Raw genomic sequence first — 16,602 nt, 5'->3', positions numbered from 1 at the left:
TTATTTCAATTGATAATTTATATCACTGTGATAAAAAGCTTACTATCTGTTTAGGCTCAATGCAAGGAGCGCCTCTCTCAACATGACATGTTTCAATATAAACATTTTCTTCTATTGCCAATCTGCTGTAGCCTGATGATTCCGAGGCTTCTGCTCAGCGTCAGTCGTTCCTGAAGAAGGGGGAGTGCTCCCCCGAAACGGAGTCCCGTAGGACGTTTGGTGACCTGCTGGCTGCTTTTTTAGAGAAGCTAAGTACCTTCTTTTGGCATTATTTGGTCGAAATTGGACACTTGTACTTTCTTGTTAGCCCCCCTGGATCAGGGGTAGAGACTACCTGTACTGAGTGTGTTTTGATTTTGTTTGCACTCTTGAGCACTTTTGTGTTATTTAGCACTAAAACTCACAGAGAGCCCGGGGATGTTTCACAGTTGACACCTCTCTGGGTGTAAGCCAGTGGCAGCCGTTACCTTCGGGTTCGGAGGAGGCTGTGTGACTAAGGGCTCTCTATATATAAAAAATTTATAAATATTTGTTTAGGTGAAGTGGTTCTTTTTCCGCTCCACAGGCACTACAGCTGGTCTCTCCCCCTGATCTCAATTTCCTTCTTGGGGCTTGGGAGATTTTTCCTTTTCTACCGATTTCAGCTCCCATTTTTTTCGGGTTTTGCTAGTTTTCTCTCAATATAAACTTGACATGTTTCAATAGAAACTCCTTTTACATTGGTCTCCAAACCACACTTCACCAAACCAGCTATGTTTGCATTTTTATGGCGGTTTAAACCGCGCTCCACAATGTCAGGCAGTGTCTTCTTTATATTGAAAATGATTGTGAGGGGTTAAGAGTTAAAATTAACCTCAAAAAGGTTGGCTTTTAACGTGGATATGAATAGCGCCAGAGACAAAGCATGACATACCGACTCTGGAAGTCTTTTCCAAGTACACAGTACCTCAAGATGGAAGGAACACATTTTGGAGTTAGAGGTGGAGGATACAGACAAGATTGACTTACCAGATGAATGGCATTCCCGGGGAGGAGTGGAGAAAAATAAGAGAGGAGAGGTACTGAGGAGCTGCAGAATGAATGCATTTGTAAGTCAGTAAGAGGAATTTGAACTGTATACAGAAATGGATAGGGAGCCAATGCAAAGATTTGAAGAGAGGGATTATGTGAGTGTAGTGAGTAGCAAAGTCTTGAACAGATTGAAAGGAAGAGAGATGGTTTAGTGGCAGACCTGTGTGAAGCAAGTTGCAGGAGTCTATGCGGGAGATAAATAGAGTGTGGAAAAGAGATTTGGAATAGAGATCTGCACGGTGACGGGACTAAATTGCGCGAGACAACGGCGCGCCGACAACTGAGCGCAGACAACTGAGCGCAAGGTTGACGGCACGCCAAAGAAAAGCACTATTTTAAAGGGCTCCGACGGGGGGTGTTGGTGGAGAACCCCCCCACTTTACTTAACAGACATTGCGCTGGCGTTGTGGGGGGTTTGGGGGGTTGTAACCCCCCACATTATACTTAAAACTGAACTTTTTCCCTAAAAAAACAGGCAAAAAGTTCGGTTTCAAGTATAATGAGGGGGGTTACAACCCCCCAAACCCCCCCACAACGCCAGCGCGATGTCTGTTAAGTAAAATAGGGGGGGTTCCCCACCAACACCCCCCGTCGGAACCCTTTAAAATAGTGCTTTTCTTCAGCGCGCTGTAAACCTTGTGCTCAGTTGTCTGCGCTCAGTTGTCGGCGCGCCGTTGTCTCGCGCGATTTTGTCTATGAACCAGTCTGCACAGGAACGGGGATGGTGGGGATCCCGCAGGAATCCCCCCTAACCCACGAGACCCCCCCTCTGGCCCACGGGACTCCCATGGGGACTCCCCTCTAGTTAACGGGACTCCCACGGGGATGGAAGGCTTTGGAAGCAGGGTTCATCCATATAATATAATGGACATGTCAGCCTTAGTAAAAGAGGGGGGTTTATAAGTTAATTACCTGAACAGAAAACAAAAAAAGGGTTCCACTAAAGAGATTCCACAAGAAAAACAGCAGCGCAAACACAAAAGAAACTGTGGAATTGATGATCCTGTCAGAAGTAATTGCTGCTTTTTATGGGGACGGGCGGGGATGGAGGTAATTCCTTACGGGGACGGGTGGAGACGGAGAGGACGGGTGGGGACAGAAAGGATGGGGACGGAGAGGATCCTGGCGGGGACGGGCAGGGACGGATGGGATTTTTGTCCCCACGCAACTCTCTAATTTGGAAGTGTGCTCAGATAGGAAGAGACAAATTTTGGTTATGTTATAGAGAAAGAAATGACAGGATTTTACAATCTGAAAGAAGTCAAAGATGACTCCAAGATTACAAGCTAAGGAGGAAGGGAGAAAGATAGTGTTGTCCACAGAAATAGAGAATGGGGCAAGAGGAGGAGTGGGTTTAGGGAGAAAGATAAGAACTCAGTTTGAATCATATTCATTCTCAGGTAGCAGTAGGACATCCAGGCAGCAATATCAGATAAGCAGGCTGAGACATGGATCTTGAGGACTACAGCAAGAGGGGCAAACACAAAGTCTACAAGAAGGACCGATGTTCCACAATATCAACGAAGAATCCGAAAACACAAAAGGTGGAATACTAACTTCCGGAAACCCAGGAAGATGTATAAAATTTTTTTATATTTATTCATTACATAATAAAAGCGAAAGCATGTCAGGTACAAATTGTCTGTGTCAAAAGTATTACAGTAATTACAAACAGGTCTGGTTTCTTGACCGATCTGGGCACTAATAAGCATAACACAGAGACTGATGAAGTCAAACAGGGTCCTGTGTATTAAAGGTCAAAGTGACTTCACAAAAGTACACTTTGCATAAACAAACAATATAAAACACTTGCAAATGTCAGGCATTTGTCCTCTTTTTTTTGCATGACATGCATTTTTTTAAAAGTCACTTTGCACAAATACACTCACAGTATTCAAAAGTTTGTGTAAACTGCATTAATGAGCTGCTGCAATGCCAAATTTGATGCCAAAAAACAAGTCCACTTTGTAGGTCTAATTTTGAAGAAAAAAGTAAATACAGCTCAAGAGCTGTAGTGGCTTTCTCTAGAGCTATCGGGGGGGGGGGGGGAAGTCATTTTGTGTATCGATGGCAGCAGAAAATTAAACGACTCTCTAGCTCGAATATGAGGTTCCCCTCGATACCCTCTTTTGAGGTGACCCAACTTCCTGTGGATCTAGTAGGCTTGACACTCCTACTCTCTAGTCCAGACATGGGCAACTCCAGTCCTCGGGGGCCATAATCCAATTGGATTTTCAGGATTTCCCCATGAGATCTATTTGCATGCACTGCTTTCAATGCACAATTGGGGAAATCCTGAAAACCCGATTGGATTCCGGCCCTTGAGGACCGGAGTTGCCCATGTCTGCCCTAGTCTATACATAGGACATTTTAAAAACATTTTTACTCTTCCCCCCTCTCAAGTCCTGTGATTTTTTTTATCTGTGGAGAGGGTTGTTTAGGATCAAATTGGCCCATCCTGTCCCATCCTCTCTTTCTTCATTCCTCTGTTATCCCTCCCTGGTATACTGATTTACCCCAAGAGTCTGAGGGTGATAAAGGATGGAGTGATCCCCACTCAGGCCTCTTGTAGAGACTGTCTTCCTCTAAATCAGGGATCTCAAAGTCCCTCCTTGAGGGCCGCAATCCAGACGGGTTTTCAGGATTTCCCCAATGAATATGCATTGAAAGCTGTGCATGCACATAGATCTCATGCATATTCATTGGGGAAATCCTGAAAACCCAACTGGATTGCAGCCCTCAAAGAGGGACTTTGAGACCCCTGCTCTAAATAGAGCCACTGATTTCTAGTGGTAGGGAGGTCAGATTACCAAATGCTTGCCCTTATTTGGAAAATCTGACTCCTAACAGTAGTACCTCTTCTCCATTATCTATCCAAATCAGCCAGACCTTCCGGAAAGTGGGGGATGGGGTGCTTCCAGTACTGAGCTAAAATCACTGCTTTAGAATTTTTAGAAACATATGAAGTTTTGTAGAACATGTGAATACTAAAAATATTTTCTTAAAGTTTATTAAAAGTACAAAGTAACATGATATTGATGCATCTGTAAACACGTGGTGATGGCATAAAACCGCATGCCTTTCCCTCATCCTCCTCTCTGTTAGTCATAGAGCATTGTAGAAACATAGAAACATGAAGGCAGCTAGAGACTAAATGGCCCATCCAGTCTGCCGATCCGCAGCATCCACTATCTCCTCCTCTCCCTAAGATACAGTATCCCATGTGCCTGTCCCACACTTCCTTGAATTCAGACACAGTCTTTGTCTCCACCATCTCTACTAGACTATTCCATGCATCTATCACTCTTTCTATCCTTAGATTATTCCTGAGCATAGCTATCACCTCTTAATTTCATCCTTTGCCCTCTCACTCTGGAGCTTCCTTTCAACTGAAAGAGACTGGCCTCGTGCCTATTTATGCCATGTAGGTATTTAAACGTCTCTATCATATCTCCTCTCTCCCGCCTTTCCTCCAAAATATACATATTGAGAACTTTACATCTGTGCCACTATGCCTTATGATGAAGACAACGCACCATTTTAGTAGCCTTTCTCTGGACTGACTCAATCCTATTTATATCTTTTTGAAGGTGCAGTCTCCAGAGTTGCACAGAGTATTCTAAATGAAGTCTCACCAGTCTTATACAATGGCATCTCCTTTTTCTACTGGCCATACCTCTCCCTATGCACCCTAGAATCCTTCTAGCTTTTGCCATCGCCTTTTCACCCTGTTTGGTCATTTTAAGATCATACTATCACACTCGTACACAAAAGTTCTTCACCGCCCCCCTAAACTGTGTCATTTCATCGGGTTTTTGCAGCCTAAATGCATGACTGTGCCCTGATGTTGGTTGTTCTTAGACCATTTCCAAAATCACAAAAATAGGCATTACTGTAACAGGGAACAGGCAACTAGAAGCTTTGAGAAGTTTGTTAAATATGTTCCTCCTTTTAGCTGTGTGTGTGTGGTGGTGGTAGTGGTGGTCGGGGGGGCTCTAAAGGAATCTCAGCTGAGCTTGCACATCAGATCTGTGTGTGTCATTTGCTAAAACTCGGGTGAAAGATTTTCTAGAACAGTGTTTTTCAACCGCTGTTCCGCGGCACACTAGTGTGCCGCGAGATGTTGCCTGGTGTGCCGCAGGGCCGCCATCAGGGCAGTACTACCAGTCCTGCATTCAGGGGCCCGGAGCTGACAGGGGGCCCGAGGCAGGGGCGCCAGTAGCTCGCCAAGGCAAAGTGAGTCGATCACCCAGGACTCACTTTGTCTTGGCGATCTAATCTATCGAGCCGATAAGTCTTCTTCTCCCCGACGTCAATTCTGCAGTCGGAGAGGAAGTTCGGGCCAGCCAATCGCTGCCTGGCTGGGCGGAACTTCCTCTCCGATTGCAGAATTGACGTCAGGGAGAGCATGCGTCGGCGTCGGCTTTGGGGCCTGTTATCCATTTGTGGGTCCTGTTCCCCGATGGCAGCGGCAGTGGCTTGGGGAACGGCAGGGAGAAAGAAAGAAAGGGGGCAGGCAGGGAAACAGAAGGAAAGAAGAGAAACAGAAAAAAAGAAAGAAAGGTCAGGGAGAGAGGAAGAAAAAGTTGGGGGAGGGAATGAGGTGTGGAGGAGAGAAAGCATACAGGCTGATAGAAGGGAAGAAAGATTGGATGCACAGTCAGAAGAAGAAAGTGCAACCAGAAATCACCAGACAAGGTAGGAAAAATGATTTTATTTTAAATTTAGCAAAGTGGAGGCAGTATTACCACAGTTTTCAAAGGAATTTGCCCAAATAACTTAATAGTTAACTGGGTAAATTCCCAGAGATGAAAACTTCCCTTCACTTACTATTCACAGTTCTGAATTTATATCTGCTGTCTATATTTTACAATATGGTCACCTTTTACTAAACCGCAATAGTGGTTTTTAGCGCATTCAGCTCCCTGCGCTAAAAACTGCTATTGTGGTTTAATAAAAAGAATGGAGGGTATCTTTGTCTATTTTTGTATGCTATAAAAACCAAATACAGAGAGAGACTGAGAGCTGTTGACGAAGAGCTACGTGTGTGTTTTTCTTCGATTCCAGCCAGAATATCAGCTTTGTGTTCAGCCAAACAGGCCCAGGTTTCGCACTGAATAAAGTATTTTATAATTTTTCACTATTCTGTTTACTTAATATTTCATAATAAAGTAATTATAAAATACTTTCTTTGTGTTTATTTGATTCCTATTCAAGAGAATTACTTTATATATAGTCAATATAGGCACAGAGTTAAATTTTTTAACATTTTCTAATGGTGGTGTGCCTCGTGATTTTTTTCATGAAACAAGTGTGCCTTTGCCCAAAAAAGGTTGAAAAACACTGTTCTAGAGAGTTTCACATTTGGCAAAACCTGTAGTGATTGTCCTTATTTACTCTAGATCAGTGGTCTCAAACTGAAACCCTTTGCAGGGCCACATTTTGGATTTGTAGGTACTTGGAGGGCCTCAGAAAAAATAGTTAATGTCTTAAAGAAAACGACAGTTTTGCATGAGGTAAAACTCTTTATAGTTTATAAATCTTTCCTTTTGGCTAAGTCTTAATAATAATGTAATTTATAGATAAAGAGACATATGATCAAGAAACTGTTTTATTTTACTTTTGTGATTATGATAAACATACCGAGAGCCTGAAAATAGTACCTGGCGGGCCACATGTGGCCCCCCTGGGCCGCAAGTTTGAGACTACTGCTCTAAACCCTGTCATTTCCTTCCCTCCCTCCTCCCACTGGAATGAAACCTCATGCAAAGAAGGTCACTTACTTAGCAGGCTGGAGTTGGGGAACCGCCAGGCCTCACCATAGGTGGAGTAGGGTCCATGGGCATAGGCGTTTCCTGAGTAATCACTTCCTGCTGGAACAGATATTAAGAAGCTTGGTCAGACTCCACTACTGCTACCTGCTAACCACAGTCCAGTTGCCAGCATTGGAATTGGAACAGAGGTTGTTAATCTCTTAAAGATGTTCCAGTTCACTGGTTTAATACTTTGAAATGCTTGTGTGAGCTTTCTAGTTTTATTTTTTTTGTAAATTGTTGTAGTGGAAAAAGCAAAATCTAAAACAAATGTTATCTCAGAGTTGCAATAATCCCAAGTTGCTGCAGCTGTGTACATTAACTTAAAGTGAAGCACTAGAGATAAAATTTACTAGAGACCTTCACATTGCTTTTGCAAAGCTGCCATATAACTTACAGTCCAGATCTGCTCAGGTTAATAGTTAAAAATCACTTTTTTAACAGGGGTTTGCCGCAAGATGATGCCAAGTGGCGTAGCAAGGGTGAGTGGCATCCGGGGTGGTGGTGTCCCTCCCCACCCTCTTCTCTACCCCCCGCTCCATCCTAACCCCCCCCCTCCCCGCTGTGTGTGCTTACCCCTTCCCTTCCCCCGCACCTCTTTAATTTTCCCGGTGCAAACAGCATCACAAACTTGCTGCCCATGTCAGTGTCAGCTCTCCCTCTGATGTCACTTTCAAGGTATGGGACCCGGAAGTGACATCAGAGAGAGACAACACTGACGTGGGCAGCATGTTCGTGATGCTGCTCGCACTGGAAATATTAAAGAGGTATGGGGGAAGGGAAGGAATACACATGCGTAGCCGGGGGGGGGGGCAGAGAGGAGGATGGGTGCTGGCACCCCCACCAAGACGGTGCCCAGGGTGGACTGCCCCCTCCCTTACTACGCTACTGGTCATGACAGACCTTGATTGGGGTGTGATGCCAGTGCTGTCCTTGGCCATTCTTAGGGGAGGGGAGTTGGGTGGCTTTATAGGCAGCAGAACGTTTTTTTGTTAGGGGGCCCCGAAAGCTCTGTCCCAGACCCCACCCAAGCTCTGCCCCTGACCCCACCCATAATAATAATAGTACTAATTGTAATACAATTTTTTTCCATTCATTTTTCATATATATACACACGATATAATCTTATTAACAACACATAATAGTTAATCACAAAATTAACAAATAAAAACAGTCAGCCATCCAATCCGCAGTCACCATACGTCACTTTTTGACTTGCACTTCAGACCACATCATATATGCGATAATTTGTCCCTGTAACATGTGGTACATCGGTATGTCAACCAGACCCTTTAAAATTAGACTCTCTGAACACAAATCGAATCTAAAGCATGCAAAATTATCTGCCCCTCTAGTAGAACATTGTGTAAATACAGGACACAAATTCAATGATTTGAAGTGTTTTTGCACTGACAAGGTTGATTCAACACCGAGAGGAGGCAACAGACAAAGGAGACTTCACCAAAAGGAATGTAGATGGATCTTCACTTTAAACACAATAAAACCTGTCGGCTTGAATAGTTCCATAGACTGGCATGCATTTTTTTGAATCAAGACCAGTCGAGAGTTAAAAGCAGATTAAAAACAAGTAAGATCACACGATATAGGGTATGATATCTGATGACATCATTAAATTTTCAAATAAAGCGCACGTGCAAATTAGTTAGTTTGCCGACGCCATTTTCTGATCTGCAAAGGCAGGTCAAGCTGGTCGCGGTGAGTACCGTTTTATGTAACTGTATGCTTGGTTATTTAAGTTTGTGTAGTGCTGCCTATCATAATCATTCACACTGGTTACATTTTCATTGTTATAGCTCGATTTACAGCAGGCCAACCAATTCACCAAGGTTCTGCATGCAAATGGGGGCGATCGGAGGAATGCCCTCCAATGACCACACGGATCGCTAGTGAGCGATCCTGATGCTTGCGCAGACCATCTGTAGATGGTTTGCACATGTTTACGAAGCTGCAAGCTGCTTTTTTTCTGTTTTTTTACTACTACTTTGCGATTCCGAGGTTTTAACCCGCTTTAAACCTGCGGGTTAAAACCATGGGATCGCATTGCGAGGGAAGGGCAGGAGAGTCAGGGTGGCGAGCCGAGGCGCAGGGCAGTGAGAGGAGAGTCGGGGCTGAAGTCGGACTGAAAAGGGCAGGAGAAGTCAGGCTGAAAAAGGCAGGACATGGCGAGGAGAGTCGGGGCTGAAGTCAGGTTGAAAAGGGCAGGAGAAGTTGGGCTGAAGTTGGGCTGAAAAGGGCAGGACAGGCCGAGGAGAATCAGAGTTGAAATCGGACTGAAAAGGGCAGGAGAAGTAGGCAGAGAGCAGGAAAGGTCATGAGCGAATGGTCCTCACCAGTCGCTTCTTTTTGGATTGGCCAGCCCAGTCGGTGTTCCTTGAAAAGCTTAGTGACTCGCATCCTTCTTACTTTGCATGCCGTTTACCCTCATTTGCATGTACGGATTGGAATTGGATCAGCCATGAGGTTAGTTAATTGGGTCGGGGTCGTAAAGGGGTCGCAAACTGATCGGTACACAATCGGTTTGCTTAGTGAATCTAGTCCATAGTGGGCCAAACAGTAGAAAATGTTACCAACGTTTGTTAATCCCATCAGTTTCTTGTAACCTCACTAATCTCACCCTCATTTACTCAAACTCACCTCTAACTATTATTCATGGTACTCAACCCCTTCTCCAAAACCTCTTTGCGTGCAAATCCAGCTCTGGGAATCTTGCACTTTTATAGCATCCCTCGATGAAAAGCATTTACCGCTACAGTCCTCTTTAACCCTTCCCCTCCCCTCCTTTTCCTTCCCACTTCCCCATCCCTGGAATTGTACTAAACTTCCTTCAGTTCACAGTCCAACTCTATGATCCAACTAATCCTCCCTTTATGAACTTGAACTTCCCCTCTGCTTCTTTCTCGTGCCCATCTCATTCAATAGATAGCTACATGCAATAGGTAGCAAATCCTGAATATAGGAGTCCCATGTCATTAAAAAATTATTCTTCCAACTGTTGTTCCCATCTTAGGGGGGGGCAAACTATTCCTCCTGTGCCAGAAGGGGGGATCCTTTTGTATCCAACATTGTATAATGATCTTTTTCCCCACCAGACAAGATATGTTTTGTTTTTAATCTTCTGTTTTGTGCCATTGTATGCATATAATGGATTTGATTGTACATTGCTTTGAATTATGGATTAAGCGGAATAAGAAATTTTTAATAAACCTTGAAACCTTGAATTTTCTTATCAGTAATTGTGTTCCCTGTTCCTTCACACTAGAGGCCTTTCATTTTGTCCAAAAGTATCCCCTCTGGTCTACTATCCTTCTCAAGTACCTTAATATCTCCTTCCAGTGCTGCTAGATGTACATAGGGCTGTACATTAGAACATTCAAGACACGATCCCTGCTCAGAAGAGCACACAATCTACTTAACAAACATGACAAGTAGGGGGTTGGGGATATCAAGAGTATATAAAAAATAGTGACATTAAAACAACTAAGCTTTTGAGTCTGAAAATGGCTTTCCTTTTTATATTGGTTGGACCCAGGTATCTATGCCACTATATTCTATGTTGGTTTACAGTTGTTTTTGATGATATCAGAGAATTTGACCCCAGAATGCAACCAGCGGTCTAGTAAGAGGGGGCGGGTGGACCGCCCCGGGTGCCATCTTGTTAGGGGTGTTGGCACGCCTCCTCCTCTCCACCCTCTCCCCGCTCCTCTCCCTGCTCCACACGCATGCCCCTTGCCTTCCCCCGTACATTTTTTATTTCTCCGGCGTGAACAACATTGCTGCCCACGTCGGCATTGGCGCTTTCTCTGTCACTTCCGGGTCCCACCCTAGGAAGTGACGTCAAAGGGCGAGCCGACACCGACGCGGGCATACTGCTTGCGTTGGAGAAGTTCAAAAGGTATGGGGAACGAGAAGGCGTGCGTGTGCGGCAGAAGGGGTGGGGGAGGGGCACCACCGCCCTGGGCGCTTCTCAGTCTCACCACGCCACGCCACTGAATGCAACTGACTCCCACCAAACTACTACTTGTAAGAATTTCAAAAGTGCTTCCATGAATGTCACCAAATTTCTAGATCTCTTTCAAGGAAAATTGCTTTTCACAAATATATATCAAGATTATAACTTTAAGATAAGATATAGCAAAAGTTCTTGATTTAGATTACCGTATTTTCACATAGATAACGCGCACCCGTGTAAAACGTGCACACGGGTATAGCGCGTGGGAAACACAAATTTATGTAAAATTTTTATATGCCATGCTCACGGGTATACCGCGCATGCCGCCCCGACTCTCCTCTGGCTGCCCCGACTCTCTGTTCGCTGCCCCGACTCTCCTCTGGCTGCCCCGACTTTCCGTTCACTGCCCTGACTCTCCTCTGCCTGTCCCCCCTTGAAGTCCTGTCCCCCCTTGAAGGTCTGCCTGTCCCCCCTTGAAGTCCTGTCCCCCCTTGAAGGTCTGTCTGTCCCCCCTTGAAGTCCTGTCCCCATCCTGAAAGCCTGATGCCCCCCCGACGCCCGATTCATCATCCGGAAGGACCGCTCGCACCCCCACCGCTCGCACTCCCACCCCGATGGACCGCTCGCACTCCCACCCGAAGAACCGCTCGCACCCCCACAGCCTCCCCCCCTCCCCCATAGAGAAGATGTCTACCTTGTTTCCGGATGCCAGTGAGCCCAGCTGCTTCCTCTGCCGGCGGTCCCGCCCCTTCTCTGAGCCCTGCGCTACGCTGCTTCCTCTTCCGGCGGTCCCGCCCTTTCTCTGATGTCAGAGAAAGGGCGGGACCACCGGAAGAGGAAGCAGCGCAGCAGGGCTCAGAGAAGGGGCAGGACCGCCGGCAGAGGAAGCAGCTAGGCTCACTGGCATCCGGAAACAAGGTAGACAGCTTCTCCATGGGGGAGGGGGGGAGGCTGTGGGGGTGCGAGCGGTGGGGGTGCGAGCGGTCCTTCCGGATGATGAATCGGGCGTCGGGCGGGGTTGGAACTATGTAAAAAAAAATTTATATAGCGCGCTCACGCGTATAACGCGCAAGGTTATGCACAGTTTGTAAAATCGTGTATAACGCACGCGTTATATGCGTGAAAATACGGTATTCCTTCTCATCAGAAGCTCATGGTGCACTGTATTCGGATGCAGGTAGTTTCATGTACTAACCTGCATTAATAGAAGTTATGCATGTAGACAGATTGTTAAGGTTGTGAGTGCCTATTTTAAATCTATTTTATAGATGCCTATAAAATACCATTTTTATAACATTTCCCTACTAAAGCTGCAGAACTTAAGTCTATAAAGAATCCATACACATTTATGCCTGCTTGGGAGTGGTATTAATTTGTACCCACACAAGCCCCCTGATTTTATTCTATTCTCATTTATTTAAATTCCACACTATTCTGACAATAGATTCTATGCAGATAACAATTAAAAAGATATTGTGTCCATACAAATTATTCATTTAACAATCATTATAAATAAAAAGGTTTTAACAATTTTCTAAAGATATAATAGGAAAAATCTTTTCTTAGTGGAGTTGGAAGATCTTTCCAAAGCTTTGTTCCTACAAACTCAAAAGATTTGTTCATCAAAGATTTCAAACAAATCTGCAAATTTATAGAGCAGCCAAGCCTCGATGACTATTTATACCGGGAGGTAGATCTATATATTGGGAAAGTTATATCCTTCATTAAACCTTCTGCAGCAATTTATATATAAGTATAACCAATTTAAAATTTACAATTTTCAACCAATGTAATTGATTCAGAAAAGGAGTAACCTGATCATATTTTTTGTGCTTTAAAAATCAAATGCACAGCCATATTTTGAAGAAATTGCAACCTATTTTTTTAAATTCAGTGTAACACCACAATATAAAGAATTACAGTAATTCAACTGAGGCAGTATGATAGTTCTTACCATCGTTTGAAAATTCTCTAAAGATAAAACAGAACGTATTACCCATAATTGGAGCAAAAAAATAAAAAGACTCTTTAGCAAGTCATTTATTTGATTCTTGAATGCCAAACCACAATCCAAAATAACTCACAAAATCCTAGATTTTCCTTCTATCGTAAGAATTTCTCAAGTACTCGGTACTATCTTCTGCCACTTGGAGTACCAGAATAAATCCACTTGGAGTACCAGAATAAATATGCAAATTTAACTACAAAGCCAAATTGCACGCAACTTAATTGCTCGATCAGCCAATCAGCATTGATAATTGGCTACTAACAAAGCAATTATCAGCACTAATTGGCACTAAATAGAATTTACACTTGCAACTTTCTGAGCATATTCTATAAAGTGATGCACATAAATTCTAATGCATGGATCTCAAAAGGGGGCATAGCCAAGGGAGGGGCAAGGGTATATGCCTAAAAGTTACATGCAGTGTTATAGAATACTAGTCTTATAGCCCGTTACATTAACGGATGCTAGAATATATGTGTGTGTGTCTGCCTTTATTTCTTTCTCTATCTCTCTCTCCTTAGCCGCTTTCTGTATTTCTGTCTTTCTTTTTCCTCGGCTGTCCACCACCACCCCTTGCCTGATCCCCCTGTCCATTCTCCCTTCCTTTTACCTCCCCTGTGTCCACCCCTTTACTGCTCCCCTTATCCAGCAGCAGCCCTTCTCCCTTTGTTTTACCTCCTCCCTGTCCAGCAGCACCTCTTTCCTGCTCCCCCTGTCCAGCAGTAGGCCTCCTTCCTTTTTCTTCCACCCCCTGTCCATCAGCACCTCTTCCCCTGTCCATCAACACCTCTTTCCTGCTCCCCCTGTCCAGCAGTAGGCCTCCCTTCCTTCCCCACCCCCAGTCCATCAGCACCTCTTCCCCTGTCCAGCAACACCTCTTTCCTGCTTCCCCCGTCCAGCAGTAGGCCTCCCTTCCTTTTTCTTCTCCACCTGTCCATCAGCACCTCTTCCCCTGTCCATCAACACCTCTTTCCTGCTCCCCTTGTCCAGCAGTAGGCCTCCCTTCCTTTTTTTTCTCCCCCTGTCCATCAGCACCTCTTCCCCTGTCCATCAGCATCTCTTTCCTGCTTCCCCTGTCCAGCAGTCGGCCTCCCTTCCTTTTTCTGCCCCCCGTCCATCAGCACCTCTTCCCCTGTCCATCCTTGCTCCCTCTGTCCAGCAGTATGCCTCCCTTCCTTTTTCTGCCCCCCCCCCCGTCGTCAGCACCTCTTCCCCTGTCCAGCAGCATCCCTTACTTCCTCTCGCGTCTGCCCTCCACCGACAGACGCCTCAAGCCGCCGTGGCCTGCAGGTGCCGACAGCCGCCGCGTATGCCTGAAGCCGACAACCGCCTTGCCTCGAAGGCCTCTTCCCGGCAGCTGCTGCAAATGCCTCTCCATGAAGCCCTCCTCCTGGCAGCCGCTGCTCCGCATCACCGCGCACGCCTGAAACCGACAGCCGCCTCTCTAATGTTTCTGCCATCCCTGCCACCGCGGAACCGAAGGCATCCTGGAGTCCTGGTGTAGCGCATGCGCATTCTTGCCACCACAGCCCAACAAATCAAGGATCAGGGAAACACATGGTAAGAGTGCGCATGCGCGCTTAGCATTTTATTATATAGATGCACGATGCATGCAGATTTTAGGCGCGGGCATTTATATCAAGTTTTAGCTGGCATAAATAGTCACACCTAAAATTTTAGTCACAGGGCCAGCCATTAGCTGTATTCTATAAACTGCACCTAAATAGATTAGCACTAAATGGGGGTTTTCCATGATAATCTTTCCAGTACCATATATAGAATCTGGCCAAAAATTTGTGCATTTTATAAAGAATACTCATAAATCATGACATCACTTGCACTCCACTCAAATTCCATTCTGAAAGTGCCTATACTTGAGACATTTAAGAATACACATATTCTTGCACTGTGCCAACTTTTGCATAGGGCTAATTTCATAAATGACAGGCATATAAACATTTAAAAAAATCCTCTATGAGAAGAATGAGGCTTTTATTAGATTATGTTAACAGAGGATGATATAGGTTCCTTGCCCTAGGTCACAAGGATTTGAATTTGATTCTCAGCCCGCTGCTCTAATCCATTACTCGGGACATACCTAGCCAGTCAGGTTTTCAGGATACCCACAATGAATACGCATGAGACAGATTTGCATGCAAATTTATCTTATCCATATTCATTTTGTATATCTTGAAAATCAGACTGGCTTGGCGTATTCTGAGGAATGTATTAAGGACATGCCTTAGATGAGTGTGGCACGGTGGTTAAAGCCATAGCCTCAGCACCCTGAGGCTGTGGGTTTAAACCCACACTGCTCCTTGTAACCCTAGGCGAGCCACTTCATCCCCCCATTGCTCCAGGTACATTAAATAGATCATGAGCCCACTGGGATAGACAAGGAAAAATGCTTGAGTACCTGAATAGATTAATTTAAACTGTTCTGAGCTCCCCAGGAAGAATGGTATAGAAAACTAAATAAACAATGCTATATTAAGTATGCATTCTTAGCTGTTGAGTTAATGCAATTTATTTTGCAACTTATCCCAGAGCCCACTGTACGTTTATCCATGAAAGGTACACATGCATGACTCATATTAGGTCACAAGAGTGGAAATAAGCATGTACTGGGCTGTCACACAGCATTCTATATACCACAAACTCTAGTGAAAAATTCACTTTTGGAAGTTTTCTTCTTGGAGGCAGGTTATAGTTTTTTCACCACTGTTGCACCTGATTGAATTAATATCTGGCATGAAATGCTGCACCATATTCTGTGACACATCACTTTAAATTGCATTAACCTAGTGACATGTAGCAATGGATTAATTTGTCATGGTGTCACTAGGGGATTGTACCAACGGATGGATTAATCTGTCATTTTCAGTTGTAGTTTAAGCATAGCAGGGGGCAAAGGAGTGGGTCCAAACTGGACCAATACCCATCTAAGATGTTTTCATTGTCTCAAGCCATGATTGGCAGAGCTTACAGCTAGAGAATGACACAGTGACAAAATTCATCACTGTTTCCGTCCTCATGGATAACCACAGGAAACCATCTCCATGTCATTCTTTAAGGAGAGAGAGAGGAATCAGAGTGTGATGGGTACAACCACTGACCCTCAAGCTTTGCATTGAAGAATACTGGTGTAGAATGGCACAGGATGGTTTCCTGTGGTTATCCATGGGGACAGGAACGGTGGTGAATTTTGTTACCATGTCATTCTCTACTTACAGCCAAATATAGACCTTTCAGCCTATTGAATGCTTGACTTTATGCAGTTTCCATCAAGAGACAAATGTAATGGAAGCCACTGTTGTCACAAAAGTCACCCATCCAGGGACACAGGAAGGCTTCTGAAAAATCTAGATGAAACCTTGCATATTTATTTTTACAGTTAGCCTTCTCATGTGTCCCAAGGTTGAGAAAGAGGCAAGCAGAGACAGCGATTCTCAGGCCCTGTCACACATATAGGGCCTCACACAAAATAGGATGTGGTCAATTCGTATAGGGTGCAGAATATCTTCAGTGATACCATATCCAACCCGGGCCCAATGCGAGTCAATTTGTGTGACTTTCTTGAGGAGTTAGTATATCCCTAGATCTCAGGAGAATTACAGCAGGGAACAGCTTAACGAATATAAAATAGGTCTACCAATAATGTTTTTAAAAATATGTGCCTGGCTATCTTTAACTGAACTTCTGTACAATTTATTCAAAAAGGATTTGGTATATTAATCATA

General features: G+C 44.5%; 1 protein-coding gene across 10 annotated transcripts in view; it reads right to left on the bottom strand.

The window, feature by feature from the left end:
• The window catches only part of PAX8 (paired box 8), a 154,783-nt gene that overhangs the window by 3,178 nt on the left and 135,003 nt on the right, over nucleotides 1–16,602 (bottom strand). For 6 of the 10 annotated variants that reach the window (XM_033949357.1, XM_033949361.1, XM_033949358.1 and 3 more), the window contains one exon: nucleotides 6,855–6,944. In XM_033949357.1, coding sequence (XP_033805248.1) covers nucleotides 6,855–6,944 — 90 coding nt within the window. The remainder of the gene's footprint in view (nucleotides 1–6,854; nucleotides 6,945–16,602) is intronic. The other 4 variants (XM_033949359.1, XM_033949364.1, XM_033949365.1 and 1 more) reach the window with 1 other exon arrangement.

This window comes from Geotrypetes seraphini, chromosome 6 (genome assembly GCF_902459505.1).
Source record: "Geotrypetes seraphini chromosome 6, aGeoSer1.1, whole genome shotgun sequence".
Taxonomy (NCBI): Eukaryota; Metazoa; Chordata; class Amphibia; order Gymnophiona; family Dermophiidae; genus Geotrypetes; species Geotrypetes seraphini.
The sequence above is the reverse complement of the archived record's forward strand: the minus strand, read 5'-3'. Positions and strand labels throughout refer to the sequence as shown.